The sequence below is a fragment of the Doryrhamphus excisus genome, chromosome 18 (genome assembly GCF_030265055.1).
Source record: "Doryrhamphus excisus isolate RoL2022-K1 chromosome 18, RoL_Dexc_1.0, whole genome shotgun sequence".
NCBI lineage: Eukaryota > Metazoa > Chordata > Actinopteri > Syngnathiformes > Syngnathidae > Doryrhamphus > Doryrhamphus excisus.
Genome location: NC_080483.1, coordinates 11,755,706 through 11,772,538, shown reverse-complemented (window position 1 = coordinate 11,772,538; position 16,833 = coordinate 11,755,706). Strand labels below are relative to the sequence as shown.

Sequence of the window (16,833 nt, the reverse complement as noted above, 5' to 3'; positions counted from 1 at the left end):
ATTATCATCTTTATTAGTTTGTCAAATTCTCATATGTAACTAAATAGGATAATAAAGGAGAGTGAGTGAAATAAAAAAAGATATTATTGGCTTATATACGTTATGGCGCGCTATTAGTAATGTGAAGCCAAATGCTCACTGCTCAAGTTTTGTTTACCTGCCACCCTGCATCAAATTTAAAACACAACACTGACCTCTTGTGGAGAAATTACGTCATAACTCTCACTCTACAAGTGCTGATATAAGGCTGAAAAACTATAACTCACTAAATAAAAAGAAAGAATCGATTCAGCATGGTTTTTAAACATGTGGAAATCTATTATATGTCCCAAAGTTGGAAAAGCTATTAGTCAGTCTACAGTGAAGGGTTACTGTAATTGGCTAGGAAAAAAGAATACTTTTACTTTTACTTTTCATGTCATTTTTCATTTTTTTCAAAATAAAATGTTAGACAGGGATTGATCAATTACAATGCATGGAATGCAATTTTATATTTTACCAACCCCTAAAAAACAGCATATGATGCTAATAAATAAAGGCAAATAATAACAGGAAGCGGTATATTTACACAATGTGACCCTCTGCTCTTGCACAATATCGATGTCCTTCAGCATACACAACATATTGAGAAGTTTGGGATCACTTGCAAATGTCTTTGTTTTCCAAAGAAAAACCCATTTTCATGCATTTCACAAACATTTTTATCCATCTCACAATCAATTAAAATGAATCAAATGAAAAGAACGATCTACATTTTTGCATAGAGGCCTACTATCAACAACTGTCAGTCCTCTGCATCAATCTCCGGGTATGACTGCTAATCCAAATTCATCCTTTTATAAGGCTAATAGATTATTAGAAAAGCCACCTAAAAATCTTAGAGAGCAGCACAAACTGGGTCTAACAAGGACATAAAAAGAGACAAAAGACAAATATCTGAGAGTGTGTAGTTTAAGACAAAGACGCCTCACAGGTTGTACTAAATAGTAGCCGTCAAACACCAGTGTCAGTATCAACAGTGAAACGGCAACTTCAGGATGCTGGACTTCATAGCAGGACTCCCAAGAAAAAGCCATATCTCAGACTGGACAAAAAAATTCCAAGTGATCCCAAATTTTTGAACGGTAGTGTACATTGACGACATTCCGGCAGGTTACTGTTTGCTACCTACATGAGTTTATCATTGAACAAATGATGGCTAGTGGAATATCAGAACGAATGAACCGGAGATTACCCCCTACTGGGCCCACAGTGGCACCCCAGATGCCCCATATGCCATCTTGTATATGTATGAACTGGCATAGCATCATGCAGACATGCTGAAAATAGACATGTGGACATAAAACAAATTTCTCAGGAACGAATCGGCTCTAAAAGCACCACAGCGTGTGTTTAACCCTGTGGACACACACGCCGCCACACATCTTGACTAATGACATTGGCCTTTAACAGAAAAAAGAAAGACTAAGAAAAAACTAATCAGCTTCCAATTGGCTCCTAACGACACAAGTCGGCTCTCCCGGCGTTCTTTTCAAATACGGCTCTTAAAGCCGATTTATTGGTCACCGACACATCACTAGTGTTTGGCTTGAAGCTACGTGCTAATGTAGCTTATTTACCAAAAATGCCAACATCATGTAGGGTTGCACTTTTCAAGCCCAGTTAAGCCTCAAATTACAAAAAAAAAGTCCCTCAGCTGGTTTAACTTGTTGTTGCTGTGTTTTAAGTATACGCTAGAGCCCATATTTTCACAATAAACAATGTGGGAAAGAATTGAATGCAGACTAAAAGTTGCCTCATAAGGTTTTCTTCCCTTGATTGACACTGTCATTTACATTGTGCACCATTCTGACAAAGATGACTAATATTTTGACGCAAGACAACCACTTTTGGTTTCAGATGAATCCTTGACTATTGGTACAGTTGATTGGAAAGCTTATGGTGGTCTTGCCAATCCATTGGAAATCGCAGGAGTCAACATAATTAGTCAACATAACAGTCTGTCATCTTACAAAGAATGCTAAACTCATTACACAGCAACTTAATACTCAAAGGGTAAATATACAATACAAGTACCAATATGAGTTTAAAATGAAGTATTTTCAACATTTTATCATAATTAATTTCATCTGGGGCGGCACGGCGGTCTAGTGGTTAGTGCGCAGACCTCACAGCTAGGAGACCAGGGTTCAATTCCACCCTGGGCCATCACTGTGTGGAGTTTGCATGTTCTCCCCGTGCATGCGTGGGTTTTCTCCGGGTACTCCGGTTTCCTCCCACATTCCAAAAACATGCTAGGTTAATTGGTGACTCCAAATTGTCCATAGGTATGAATGTGAGTGTGAATGGTTGTTTGTCTATATGTGCCCTGTGATTGGCTGGACACCCCGCCTCTCGCCTGAAGACAGCTGGGATAGGCTCCAGCATCCCCCGCGACCCTTGTGAGGAAAAGCGGTAGAAAATGAATGAATGAATCTGAAACATTTAACTATGACAAACGTGCAAAAAATCCACATCTGTTTAACACCATTGTATGACAATATATATATGGTATACTTAAACAGAGAATAACTGAAATTATATATATCTCATTACACTAGGATCTAGCCAAAACTGAATAGTATTGATACTATTAATATTTAGACCCATCCACTCACCTCTACTGATAACCACAATAATAAAGATATTGCTGAATGTATACCTTTCTCACAGGACTGTCAGTGATTAAAGTCCATTAATAAATATAAATGAATATATGTTCATCTGTTGTTAGTGATGCTGTTTACGCCACCCTGGGACACACAAACACGCACTCACACACAAACACGCACACGCAAACAATGATGGGTGGGGCTTAGCTGCTGGGCTCTCACGCTCCGAGTCGTCGTCGTCGTCGTCGGGAGACAACGAGCGTGAACGCGCACATCTCATCTCACGGAGCTGACTGACTACACTGGCGATCAATCACGACTCGACTCGGCTGGGCTCGGTTGGGATCAGATCAGGTGGCATCATGAGTAAAGTGCACGGAGGGATGAAATGCGTGAAATATCTGCTGTTCGTCTTCAACTTCATCTTCTGGGTGAGTCCATTTCAACAGCTTGGGGGTGTGTGGTCAGTGACAGAAATGGCATCCTTTTTTATATTAAAAGTTGTCCATTGGGATTATATGATAATGATTTATTGTGTCAATGGAGCTAGTGTGGTGCACAAGAACACACTGTTATATTATTTTGTCAATTAAATCATAATTTAAGTGATCTATGTAGGCGTTATACGCCCTAAACGCATCTTTTATGCCATGCTATGGAATGATAGTGTAGTGCATGTTGCACTGCAAAATATAGACTTAATCTGTTTTTGGTTCATATGTTTTGGTCTGTTTTGGGTGTGCTAAGATAAGAAAAAAATGTTTGCTTCCTGTCTGGTATGTAAGTTACATGAAGGAACATCACATGGTTACATTTGCACAATTCCAACATGTAAAGGAGTAGGAAGAAGCAGAACTTATTTAATCAAACGCCTTCTCCATGTCTATTAATGCTAATTCATACACAGCAAGCCTTTGACACTTTATATTTTATATTTATTATTTATAAACTTAGAATAATGTTTTGTCATTTACACTTTGTCACTTCCTGTGCGAAAAGAAGGGATGGTGTTAAAATAAGTAGGAGTTAAAATAATGACACTATAAAGCGTGTATAGTTTTCAGGAAAGGGAATAAATAGCAGGGATGCATGGTGGTTGAGTGGTTAGCGCAAAGGCCTCACAGCTAGGAGGCCCGTGTTCAATTCCCTCCATCTCTGTGTGGAGTTTGCATGTTCTTCCCGTGCATGCGTGGGTTTTCTGCGGGTACTCCGGTTTCCTCCCACGTTCCACATTCCACATTCATGCCCTGTGATTGGCTGGCGACCCGTCCAGGGTTTACCCCGCCTCTCGCCCGAGTTCAGCTAGTATAGGCTCCATCACCCTCCATTAGCCAAGTGAGGACAAGCGGCATAGAAAACTGATGAATAGATGAATGTTAATAATTAGGGCTTACAAATCGATCAAAAATATTTAATCACGATTAACCACATGTTGTCCATAGTTAACTCGTAATTAATCACAGATAGAACGAAGTTTTTATTTACAATAAGTGTACCGTTGAAAGATAATTTTAAAGCTTTTAAATGGATCTCAATGTATGAAAAATGAACACAATGTACAAGTACACATTAGTAATGTAAACTGTGCATCATTCAAATAGAATTAGTTAATATAAATAAATAACCAAGTAATAATCTCAAATGTAATTGTGGGTATTTCAACTTTTATTACTTTTATAACACAGCAGTTCAAACACAGATGCTAATAGATCGCTAATAGATGAAAATAAAAACACTACCCAATTCCATTGTGAGCCGTTACTGGCTGTGAGCATGCTCACTCACTTCCACCTTTGCCACATTGACACAAGCCCCCTAAATAGCCGTCCTGGACTATGCCTGCCGGTAACTATCTAGTAACCCAAATTTTAGCTTGCTGTTCAAAGCAAAAAATCTGTGACAAGTCAACTCACAGCGATAGTAGATGCAAATAACTTTGGTTTTGTCAAGAGAGCTTTTCTCAAACTACGGTGTGCGCCAAGGGTCAAACAAGACGTGCACACAATCATTTCCCCTGCTTCCTTGGCAATGTTGGCATTGTGCTTTGTCAGATGCTCGTTGATATAAACGTGTGTACCTTTCTGCTTTCACGATGACGGCGGTGTGGTGTCGTTATTCCCATCATACCCTGGAAAGCACGTATTGGTGTTGTTGGCATCCACATCTAGGGCCCTATTAAATCAGTTTTATTTTTCTCAATATTTTTTTTTCCCACGTATTCAGATTTTTCCATTTACATTTTTTTTTTAAATTCCGTTTTACTCTTAATTTATCACCATAGATTGTGTGTTTTTTCTGTTAGAATGCAAAAATCCATACATTTATTGATGCAATACATCAGTGGGCAATTTTGCTTCAGCAACAGACGCAGCATCGCTAACTTTTCTAACTTTTTATTGCTACAAAAGACCAACAGCTGAGTAACAACACTTTAAAGCCCATGCAGAGGTAGACAGAACTGCTGGATGCTGACCACTGATGCTTCAAATGCATCTACTTGTGCAGCACATAACATTAAGAGGTTGCCTACAGCCATAACTTTTAATACCAGTGTTGACCACACAGTCGTCCACTATAGAAGTTTGTGCATTTTACCCTATCTTATATACTATTATATACTAATATTGACGTTGTTGTTATGCTGTCTGAGAGGGAATAAATATTAGAAAAAAAATCTCCAGTAAATAATGCACAAGCACAATAATACAAGGATATGGGATAAAGTCATCATTATAATCTTTGTGTCGGATGTCATTAAATTCAATAAATGGACTTTGCACACTGACAGTGATAGACTAGAGAGCATTCGAGTCCCATTTAAACACTTACATTCACGCCTGGCTGCTGTGTAAAATGGCTATTTGTGTGCAATAAAAAGGGACAGCGGCTCTTTGTTGCAAGGCGCCGTGGGACTGATAGCGCAGCTCTTGTGCTGGCTGTCCAAAAGGGGCGTGCATGTACTATGGACGCTGTTATTTTGGCAAGTGGGGAGCCAACGGGGGCAGGCAGCCAATGCCAGCCTGAGTTACGTCAGCCCCCCTCACACACACACACACCACTGCCACCATGCTGTGAGGCTGGCACAGCCTGTGGACCCAAGTGCATTATGGGAGCTGGAGCAGTGATGCTAAGGGATGACGGTTACATTGTGGTCACACTGAGAGGCCATCATTGATTACATTTTTCGGCCATTTTGGGGCAAAGCTCTTATAATCAATAGGATGTTACCCGCTTTGGCATAGCGATAAATAGAATTTTGAAAATAATCATCATAAACAGGATTCTTCTTCTGGCATATTACAGATTATTTGTTGAAAATTGGGACTGGTAGGAAGGTGAAAACAAAACATATCTTAATTTGTGCACTTCATAATAACAAAAAAATGAAATCAACAATTTGAGACAATATACTTAAAAATGAACTGGGTTCTTGCCCTTGTAAAGTACTATTATGTCTAAGGTTTGGAAGAGGGTAGGTGGAAAACTGATTAAACCTTTGGCCTTTTAAAATCAAACATACACCAAAATCAATGGGGTTCTGGCTAGTGCGGACTAATACAGTACAACAGTTCATAAAAGTTTCAAAATTGAGAATTGAAAATATACTTGGACTACATTGACATTTGACATCTGCTACCCACTAATACTTACAAAATACAAAATAAACAGCGTTCATGTTTGGTATAGAGCAATAATAATTAAGTTGAGCATGGATTGAGAATTATGATTAGCAGAGACGAGAGCAGTCCAGATTTGTCCTTCAATCTTCTTCCTGACATAATGCAACAATCCTTGACAGGCTGAGGAACATCAAGTACGAGTTGCAACCACTGCATCCATTATGGGGTGTAAAGTCCAATGAATAAGCTTATAGCAAACCTGGAGACCGAGCATTAACATTCATGGCATCGGTAGAAAGAAGAATGCACGCAGCGAGCATCACAAACAAACACAAGGTCACCGCCTACAGAATCTTAATAAGTACGACATGGTATGTTTTGAAATAAAGTATTTTCTTTGAAATTATATAACAACAAAATGCACAGTACTCACCATAATGCATGTGTTTGCTCCTCAGCTATCTGGCTTATTGGTACTGGCTGTTGGACTTTGGCTTCGCTTTGATTCCGAAACAGGGAAGCTGCTGACAGGCGATGATGCTCCTGATACCTTCTTCGTCGGTAGGTGACCTGTCCGTCTCCTCAGATGCCCTAAAACAACCCAAAATGTCATTCCAATATCCTAGCGCAGTGGTTCCCAAACTTATTTTGCAGCGACACCATTTTGGAGATGAAATTATTTTCAACAAAAATAGCTTATATAGCAGCAGTGGTGTTCAAGCTATAAATGATGACATTTTTTGACTAGTAATAGGCTGTATTCAACCATGAAACAGCATGATTCATTTTTTTTTTTTTAATATGTTTGAGAAAGCGTCAACCGCAATGTGGTAAATGACTATTAGGCTTGTAGAGTGAATATTTATGTCTTAAAAACATTGATTTGATTTTTCCTTCCTGTTAATAGAACACCACAAATGAGGCTGACAATAAACAGCTTTGTTTCTCCAAACGGAACACATGAAGCACCTCGTGCTGTTATTGTGTAAAAAGAGTAGGAATGAAACATAAAGCAAACAGGAAACAACATGAAAGACCTTCTCCGGCTCTGGTTTTTCATGTGGGTGCAGAAGATGATGAGAATCAAGGCTTTTTTCTAGTGTGCCACATGACCTAACATGGTGACTTCACGTCATTAGATCTCTGCTGGAACTGTCTGCTTCTTCCCTCCCCGCCCACCCATCCATCCACTGGAGGCACTTTAGCTGGAGAAAGTGTCAGGAGGCTTGTGATGAGCTGTTGAGAAAGTGATAGATGAAAGGACAGCTTTTTAGCGCGACAAACTCCTCATTTGCAATGAAAGTCAGACAAACTGCAGATTAAATAAAAATCTATTTAAATAGATTCAATTCAATTAAATTAAAACAAAATTCATTCATTTTCTACAAATCATATTTGGTCCTTTGTATTGAGTTGTGGACTCCTAAAGAGCAGCTACACATGGTAACCCACATAGAAAGCCTTCTAGAGCTTCTAGAATCTGCACCTATTCCAGATGTATTTCCTTGGATTTGTATTTCCTTGGATTTCCAAAATGGTCTATTTAAATTTATTCCACCCACACCACGGCATTGTGATTGGTAACACTCCCAAGCGTTCCCGAGGACTTCCGAACTACTACCGAACCCTAATTTGTATTTTTGTCAGTATAGGAGTTGATAATAAATGAATACACTTGGAGAGCTACCAAAAAAGTGGTTTGAAGCTATTAGTAGCTTATGAGCTACTAGCTGGAGACCCCTGACTTAAAGTGGATGAATGTCTGCGTTTACAAAGTGCTGACAATCTTGACACAACATCGGTTGTGAAAATTTGGTCATTATACGTTTTTTGCAGGACGTCATTGCAACAATTGTGATGAAAAAGGCTATTAGACATCGATGAGCTTCTAATTTGCATACACAAAGATAATACTCTCCCTGTATGCACATTTTTAATGCTATCCATACAACCACTTTCTTACACAAAATAGTGAGGACACTGATATATTCTTACTTACTGCTTGCTGTTCTGATTCTTCAAGGTGACCAAGTAACGTTGGAAAGGCATCGGGCTTCAGCAACAGTTTGGCGGTAGTTCAGCTTCAAATTGTCTTCGTTCAGTCCAGCTTCAACCATGTTCACAGAACAGTCCAGAACTGTTTTCTTTATTATATTAGATTTTTAGGAAAGTTAGCTGTCCTTGAACAATAATTTCCTGGAAGCCATTACTCCGTGCTAACATGGTGAAATCAGAACAGTGAAACAATGTAACAACCCCGGCACACCCATGTAAGGAAGTCCGGCTGAAACAGAGCATTTAGAGCCATTCCAAACTTTTTCAGGTCTCACTTCCAAATGTGCAAACCGAGGGCGTCACTAGGTTCTGAGGGCATCTGAGGTTCTGAATTAGCCCCCCGGAGATGCACAGGGTATGAATGAATGTAGTAGACATTCAAAAAAATAACGAACAAGAACCGGGATATAACTTTCCCATTTTTGGAATGATTTAGTAGAGATACTCAATTGTTTTAGGCCACCATTAAATTTACACAAGTACACACAATCTACACTGCAAAACCGCTGCTCAAGATCTGCAACCATTCTGTCCAGTGGACAGTAATCAATTATATAATGATCATTATTATATTAATAATTAGGCTATTATAATTACTATCATCATTATTATTCTTCTGATTACTACTACTAAGTAGTAGCAGTAGGCTAGTATTAGCCTTCTTATATATTATATTATATTATATTATATTATATTATATTATATTATATTATATTATATTATATTATATTATATTATATTATATTATATTATTCATTTTCTACCGCTTATCCTCACGAGGGTTGCAGGGGGTGCTGGAGCCTATCCCAGATGTCTTCGGGTGAGAGGCGGGGTACACCCTGGACTGGTCGCCAGCCAATCACAGGGCACACATAGACAAACAACCATTCACACTCACATTCATTATATTGACAAAATATGAAATTTGTCAGAGTTTTTTTTTTTAAATCAAAAAATATCTAATTATTTAGGGGGACTTAAGAACATTTTTGGGGGGGGGGCGGAAGACCCCCTAAAATAGGCCCTAATGATGCCACTGGTGCAAAACTCATTATCTGAAACTTTGGCATAATTTAACACGAGGATACAACATTCTAACAACATTTATAGGTCAGAAAAGTGAAGTAAATAGATCTATTCTACAAATACAAATTTGAGTAATAATATGAGGGTTTAATTCCAGGGCTGACTTTCATTTTTTGTGTCACATACAGTCAAAATACACACATATACATATACACACATATATATAAGTAACCAAACGGATAACAAAATATATTATGTTGTTAATATTATGTTTACCTCCAATACAATAGTTCCGGAGCTCACCCAACAGTAGGAAAACAACAGCTTGCTGCTCTCCCACATGGATTCATTAAAATATATGCAGCGTTTGCTCTTGAGGGCCGCAGATGAAGCCCTCGGCTCGGCCCTGAGGCCTCAGGGAGGCACAGCCACGCCTGGTGGTGTTGGCTTACACTGAAACAAGGTGACGACATCCCAACACACTAATCACCACCGCCTCTTTGTGGTTTAATCCTTTAAAATAGTGCACTGTGGGAGCTTTAGTACGCACACACGCTAGCTAAACATGCTAACATGCTAGCCACTGCTCGGAACAAAAGAGCAGCAACAGAAAGGGTTACGCTACTGCTCTCTTGTGGTGAAAAGCTGAACTGCAGTCATGTCAGTCAGTGAAGATATGCACACACTGATGAGTTATGACATGATAAAAATATTTTATTTAAAGTCTGTTTTTTTGTCTATTGCTGTGCAACATAGTAACATGCTTCCAAGGATGTTCTCATACAATTTTGGCGAGAATCAATGATAATAATAATGATTTTTAAAATATATATATATTATAATATACAAATTACATGTAATAATGTTTTTGTTGTTTTTTTCATCCACAGCTGTGTACATTCTATTGGGTACCGGAGGGTTAATGATGCTGGTCGGCTTCTTTGGTTGTTTCGGGGCCATTCGTGAATCTCAGTGTCTTCTTGCCTCGGTGAGTTAAATCCACACACTTAAATATCATTTTAATAAGTAACCATATTATTTTATGCAGAAACATATTATATTTTAATATAAGTACAATTAACTACTTTCTCATCCTGTGTTGCAGTTCTTTGCCTGCCTGCTGATCATTTTTGCTGCAGAGATTGCAGCTGGTGTGTTTGGATTCATAAACAAGGAACAGGTAAAAAATAAATAAAACACAAAAAACAGCATGTGCTGTTTAAATGTAGAAATGAGCGTGCATGTTCTTTGTGTTTACAGATAGTGGAGGAGGTACAAAAGTTCTACAGCAGTTCCATTGGAGACGTATCCAACCCCAACGCAACCGCCATTGCGCTCATGTATCACAAAACTGTGAGTCAACGCTGTAATCACATTTGAACGCATTGCATGGGTTTAATACATATTTAATTTTCATGCAGCTTAACTGTTGCGGCGGCTCAGTGTCAGCGGCTTCATCCGCCCTTTGTGAAGATGCTCCAGAGGAAACCAAGGTGAAGATGCATGCTTATGATGTCTTTCGTCCACATGAGTACACTCGACTAGAAGACGAGCACTTCATGTTTACATGCTTTTATCATTTGAAGGACTGTCTGAGCGCTATCACAGACTTCTTTAACGAGAAGCTGCATATCATCGGATACGTTGGGATTGGCATCGGTGGAGTAATGGTGAGAATATATTGAATGTTTAGCTGTCAAGTGATGTTTTAACATGTTCTCAATGTGCCAGATCCTAGGGATGATCTTCAGCATGGTGCTGTGTTGTGCCATCAGGAACAGCAGGGAAGTCATATAAGATGACCTCTGGTCCCCCTGTAAAGCCCCTCCTCTCAACTTTTCCACGTAACACATCTCATCTCTGCTTGTGGCACAGTTCTGTGACATTCCTTTGTCAAAATATGCAGCATTCAAGATTTGGGACTTCTATTCCTGCTGTAGATATGGACACTGCCTATTATGTCCTTTATAAGCCTGCGTGCCTCAATGTTTTGAGGACAAGCCTGCCTCTATAGAATGTACTGTATGTGCCTACATCTTGGTGCAGCTAACTGTCTTATTTAAATTCAATGTGTACATATTACTGCTACCACACCAGCTATAAAAGCACAATAGAGAGGATATTTGAAAGGTGTTACATCAATCAAGTATATAACAAAATCTGTCATCAATGCATATTATTTTGGCTGTCAACAAATGTGGATTGTAAAAAAAGTGTAAAATTAAGAGCAAACCTCTTGACATTTCAGCTCAGTCATTACCCCAAGGACCCATTTTGACATTTGACTGTAAAAATAGAACAAAAAACAGCAAGAGTTTCAAGTTTCAATAAATGCACTAATACCAAAACAGTACAGTACATTGCATTTTTATGTATATATTCATACACAATACAAAAAAAAAACCAGTGTAACAAGTCATATTTCACTCAAAAGGCATCACGCCGGGATGACTGAAATGTGTTAAGATGCATATGCAAATAGACTTGATTGACTATGTGGACATTACACATATTAATAAACATGTGCATGGATGCGTCTCTGAAGGGACGTAGGATTCACAGTGATGCGACGACAGCGTGGTCCCGTGTCGGCATTGATGGAAAGTAACAAAAAAGGCCCTTGCTATTTTTGCTTCAATGAAGCCTCTGTAACAGAAACACACAAAGATAGCTGCACACTACTGCATTCAGTCACTCAAAATATAGCAAGTCATATATTGAAACTGGAAAGCACTGGAAAAGAAACTGGACAGTCTCTTTTGATTGAGCGGCTTCCCAGCTCCTCCTACCCTCATGGAGGGAGGGCAAAAGAACATTTAGGACCAACCACAGAGGAGTAACACTACCACTCTGCGCCCGTGAACCCAGTAAGGCTACGACAAGCATCAAGTGCAAACGTGGGCCATGGCTGAGTGAGTTAAGTCAAAGTGTTTAAGTGCAACACAGTTATCGGCATACACCTGGAACCTTTCCGTCCTCGCTTTTTTGGGGGGATGTAAACTGATAGATCGTAGCTGCCAGTTGGCCCATCCTTGTTCTCAAAAGGTCCCTGCATGGCGGGCGTGCTCTCATGGCGACAGCATACTGAGAGGAGAGTTGTCCAGTATGTATTCGCCAACGCCAACAAAGTACATGACCTGTGCGATTCCAAACAGCGGTGCGATGACCAGGGCCCGGCAGCCGGCACCCTTCAGGAGGGCTGACGGTCCCTCCTTGCGTATTATTTGACTGTGGACACAAAGCACAATGACGTCATTTTGATGAAGGTTGAAAATCTGTATTTTAGGTTGTAGGTAAGTGCCTCACCTCACGCAGTCCACTACTCCGCTGTACGTCTCCTCAGTCGAGCCTTTGCTGAGAGACTGCAGTCTGGTCTTCACCACTGGAAACAACAAAAGACAGCATGTTGGAGGGAATAGTATAGGAGTGATTCAGCAGTTTATGGCAGACATAAGGACCTTGAGGACTCACCGTCACAGGGGTTGACCGCCACTGCAGCGGTAGAACCTGCAATGCAGCCTGAGAGGAAGGCCCAGTAGAAGGGAGAGGACTTGTCAGCACTCGGTTTGCCCAGCTTGTTCAGGTTAGCAAACAAGGGGAAGTAGACGACGGAAAAAGGAACATCCCTGAGAACAGAAGAGAATATGCTTTCAATTTGAAGACACAGTAGTTTGTTTGGGGGGGGGGGATAAGTAGGTACCTCATCAGTGTTGCCCCCAGGCCTTTGTAGAGGCCCTGGATGCCTTGCGTCTGGAGGAGTTCCTTGGCAATCTGCGTAGCAGATACGGCCCGGGTAGGCGCCACCAGAGTGCAGGAGTTGTAGGAACGGCTGAGCAGAGTGTTGGTGGCTACCAGCTTTGTGGGAGATGCAATGATGGGTTTTTGTTGCTGGGCAGCTATGGCAAGAAGAGAACATACACATATGTGAGTGACAACAGTTCATATTCAACATTGATGTTGTGCAATGGAAACATTGTCTTATGATTTAAACCGGGGGTTCCCAACCATGAACCTGAATAAACACACGCCTTTTGTTTGTTTTTGTTAATAACTTGAATTGTACGGTATCACACCAGTAAATGTATATCAATTTTGGAAGTTTTTTTTTGTTGCTTCCATGCTAATGCACCAAACTACTGTCCACTGTGCGGAGTGGCAAGTTTGTTGTTCCATCATTTTGTATTACAAACGGCTAGTTGTCTTGAACAATGCTGAGGCCAGCAACTCGAACAGTGGTTTGTACAGATACATATCACAGGTTCAATAAGAAAATAATTGAGAAGCCCTGCTAGGCACTAATCGATAGAGGTGTAATCATACATCAAATTAATAAAAAAAATTAAACCATTTTCATATTTAGCCTTCCAATGCTATGTGTCCCTACCAAGTCGGCCAGCATCTTGCAACTGTATCTTGAGCATCTCCATGGGTGTGGTGACAATGACTTGACACATGCCTGCACCACAACCAGCCAGCATCTCTTTGAACACAGTCAACCCCTGACTGGAAAGAAAAAAAACACACAAGTCAGCCTTTATAATACATATAACAACAACAGATCTTATGTACAACAGCTGATGCATGAAAAACACACCCGGTTTTTGCAAAATGTTGGCGGAAGAAGTCGTTAGCAGCCAACTTAATGGCCTTCTCGGGGGTCACCAAAGTCAAATTCACAGCTGCGCCTGAGGGAGGAAAAACAAAAATTAGAACCCAACTTGCCACCGTGACTTTCACACATGCACAAAACAAACATTCCCCACCATTATCATTACAACACTAGAATGTCAAGAGTCCTATATGAGGCTAATAAAACAAAATAGGTTGACATTGAGTTTCAGTCAAAGAAAGAGGAGGAGTTCAAGAAAGGAGGTTTCAGAGACAGACATGATGACAGAATAAAAAAAGACTAAGATGCAAACAGAACAGGAAGTAGCTTTAAGAGCACAGCCCCACATTGTGTGGCGACACAAAAAAAGATGCACAGACGCAGCAGACAACGTAAAAGATGTTAGTGACAGTAGCGGACAAACAGTTGACTGGTCAGTGTGCTCAGACTTTGGGCAAAATGGATCTCGTGAGTTTTCACCACTCGATTCATTTGCATGCTCAAACAAAGCCTACAAAGACACACTTCATAGTCTGGAAGGAACAGAGCAGAGAGAGAGAGAGGGGACACTTAGATGGCAAAAACAACATATGTTGCCTGTAGTTTTGAATAGAGCAATATAGTAAGAACCATTAATGATTTGCCTCCAGCGTGGCTGCGCCTTATCGGCTAGCCTTCAATATCATCCCAGGGGGACCCACGTCTGTAATATGAAAAACACAGATGCAAACAAACAGCATTCCTCACACAAGTAGAGACCCAACAACATAAAGGGCCTCAACGTTCCTCATTAAATCCAATAAAATAAACTCAAGACTGATAATTACTAAAACATATGTTAATGTCACAAAACTTTTAACTTTGGCCACATCTAAAACAGCCACAATAAAATTTTAATGCAGTACCCACCCTTAAAATACTCTGGATCCTCCAAAATCAAACAAAAATATGCCCCAAAAATGTGTGTTCGAACCATCCTGCTTTTATTTTCCATAGAAATGAAACTCGCTGCAAGAAGTCTGGCTGCATGACTTTTTAAAAAATAAAAATAAATTAATTTTGCCAAGCGCAAGCTAATGTAAATACACATTTTATGTAGAATTAATTCCAATATAAAACACTGTTTTATCGCTGTGTAAACACTTTACCGTTTCCGCTTCTTTGCACATCTATCATCTTCACATCACAAAGTAATTTTCCTTTATTTCAGTTCATGTATGTACAACAAGGTTTAATGATAACACCATTTTGTTTTGTAACGTTTGACTTTGGAGTTTCCACTGTATTTTCAATGTCACCCTTTAGCCACTCATTTAAAATATCCCTAAAAATAGTCCCTCTCTTACCATTTCTAGTCATGATTAAAGTCTAGTGATTGTTTGTGCAGAAATCTTACCTCTGTACATTCCAAAGTAGCCCTCTGATCGAACTGTTTTGACAAGGCAGTCCATCCTAAAAAAAATAAAAATAAATGAATAAATAAAATGCACAATAAATGTTGTAGAATGTTTAGTTACTTTAGGGGAAAACAGCTTGTCTTCCACTAATGTGTTTAAGCCAGACAACAGCATGTAAAATAAGTGCCATGGAATTTCAGGAATTCCCACCATTCACATCCAATCAATTGTGCCGGGATTAGATTAGACAATGCTGCATTTCAAAAAAGCGGTACAGTGAGGGTGCGACACCTCAGGAATGCGCATTGGGTAAGGCTTTCATCCTGTGTTCTGCATACTCACATGCTCTTGTAGACCTGCTGACCTTGCCTCTGGTTCTGTAACCTGGTCTTTGCCAAGTCAATGGGGAAGACGCATGTGACCCCAACGATGCCGGCAATGCCGCCATTTATGAGCTTGGCTGGGAGGCTGTGAGGAACAAAACATTACATTAAATCAACAGTTCTACACAGTGCAAATGATGAGATGAGAGACTTTACATACCTGATGTGCTGCTGAGACATGATGACTGTGAGCTTATTTGTTGAATGGAAGCTAGGAGTAGAGGCCTGAATAGATAAAAAGTCACGTTACTTGAGAATAGGTTACGCCTAACTGCCAGTACTGGTAAAGGTAAAGCTACCGACAGCTGAAGGCTTATATGCGTTTCTCTCCAGTGACGTCACTGTGTTACAACCGTGGGCGTGTCCTGTTTCGCATTCCGGAACACCATAAATGGCAGCGAGGCAACAAACGCTACTCGGTGTAGACGAGCGGCAACATAAAGAATATCTAGTTTACAAACCAGTTGAATACTAACATTAAAACCTTTTTTTGCGCTTTAAAACGCGCAACTTCAAGACACTTAATTACGAGTGCAGTAGCAATTGCTTTTAACACAATTCATGGTAAGGAAAATACACGAGTAAACTAGCTTTACCTAAAAAGATAAGATATGGATAAAAATAACAAACGCATGTCATGGAAAAGGAGTTTTTTAAGTAACAGTTAGCTAATGTTGCATCAGTGGGTGAGAGGCGTCGAGTCATCACAAACAGGACAAATGACGAAAATAACGGCAAAGTGCTACGTTTAAAAACAACAAAAGACACACGCTAAATAATACGAAACAAATCCCCTCACCTTATAGACTTGGCGAGTCGTTCTTCTTAAAATTCGTTGTCGTTAAGAAACGTCCTTCACTAAGCGTCGTCCGCTTGAGAAATTCTAGAAAGGAGTGGAAAATTCCATTGATTCTTAAGCGAGTAAGACTCGCCACAACGTCTGCCCCTTTCACCACCAACAGACCAATCAGCGTTTCGTTGGTTTGCATACTTGACATTGATTGGCTGCTTTAAACGCCCACTGTCATTGGACGATGGCCTGGCCTGAGAGAGAAGGGCGTAAATGAAAAAATCATTCAAAAAGAATCTCTA

General features: G+C 39.9%; 2 protein-coding genes and 1 long non-coding RNA gene across 4 annotated transcripts; 1 reads left to right on the top strand and 2 right to left on the bottom strand.

Annotated features, from left to right (window-relative positions):
• Nucleotides 1-2,851: 2,851 nt before the first annotated feature.
• Nucleotides 2,852-13,006, top strand: tspan2a (tetraspanin 2a). Of its 2 annotated transcripts, XM_058054584.1 has the most exons (8): nucleotides 2,858-3,082; nucleotides 6,730-6,832; nucleotides 10,243-10,340; nucleotides 10,458-10,532; nucleotides 10,613-10,705; nucleotides 10,774-10,845; nucleotides 10,939-11,022; nucleotides 11,084-12,964. In XM_058054584.1, exons 1-8 carry the CDS (start codon nucleotides 3,014-3,016, stop codon nucleotides 11,147-11,149), a joined length of 660 nt encoding a protein of 219 aa, XP_057910567.1. In that variant the 5' UTR covers nucleotides 2,858-3,013; the 3' UTR covers nucleotides 11,150-12,964. The 2 variants fall into 2 exon arrangements, with proteins under 2 accessions (XP_057910566.1, XP_057910567.1); XM_058054583.1 differs by having other exon boundaries at nucleotides 2,852-3,082; nucleotides 10,774-11,022; nucleotides 11,084-13,006.
• On the bottom strand, nucleotides 4,785-7,403 carry LOC131105984 (uncharacterized). Its single transcript, XR_009120038.1, has 3 exons — nucleotides 7,309-7,403; nucleotides 6,705-6,862; nucleotides 4,785-6,530 (listed from the first exon to the last, which is right to left on the bottom strand). It is a non-coding gene; the product is annotated as an uncharacterized LOC131105984 (long non-coding RNA).
• On the bottom strand, nucleotides 11,668-16,688 carry slc25a55a (solute carrier family 25 member 55a). Its single transcript, XM_058054582.1, has 10 exons — nucleotides 16,541-16,688; nucleotides 15,902-15,966; nucleotides 15,701-15,826; nucleotides 15,358-15,413; nucleotides 13,947-14,037; nucleotides 13,737-13,855; nucleotides 13,053-13,248; nucleotides 12,824-12,978; nucleotides 12,659-12,734; nucleotides 11,668-12,580 (listed from the first exon to the last, which is right to left on the bottom strand). The coding sequence occupies exons 2-10, from the start codon at nucleotides 15,919-15,921 to the stop codon at nucleotides 12,421-12,423; spliced, it is 999 nt and encodes a 332-aa protein (XP_057910565.1). The 5' UTR covers nucleotides 15,922-15,966; nucleotides 16,541-16,688; the 3' UTR covers nucleotides 11,668-12,420.
• Nucleotides 16,689-16,833: the final 145 nt, after the last annotated feature.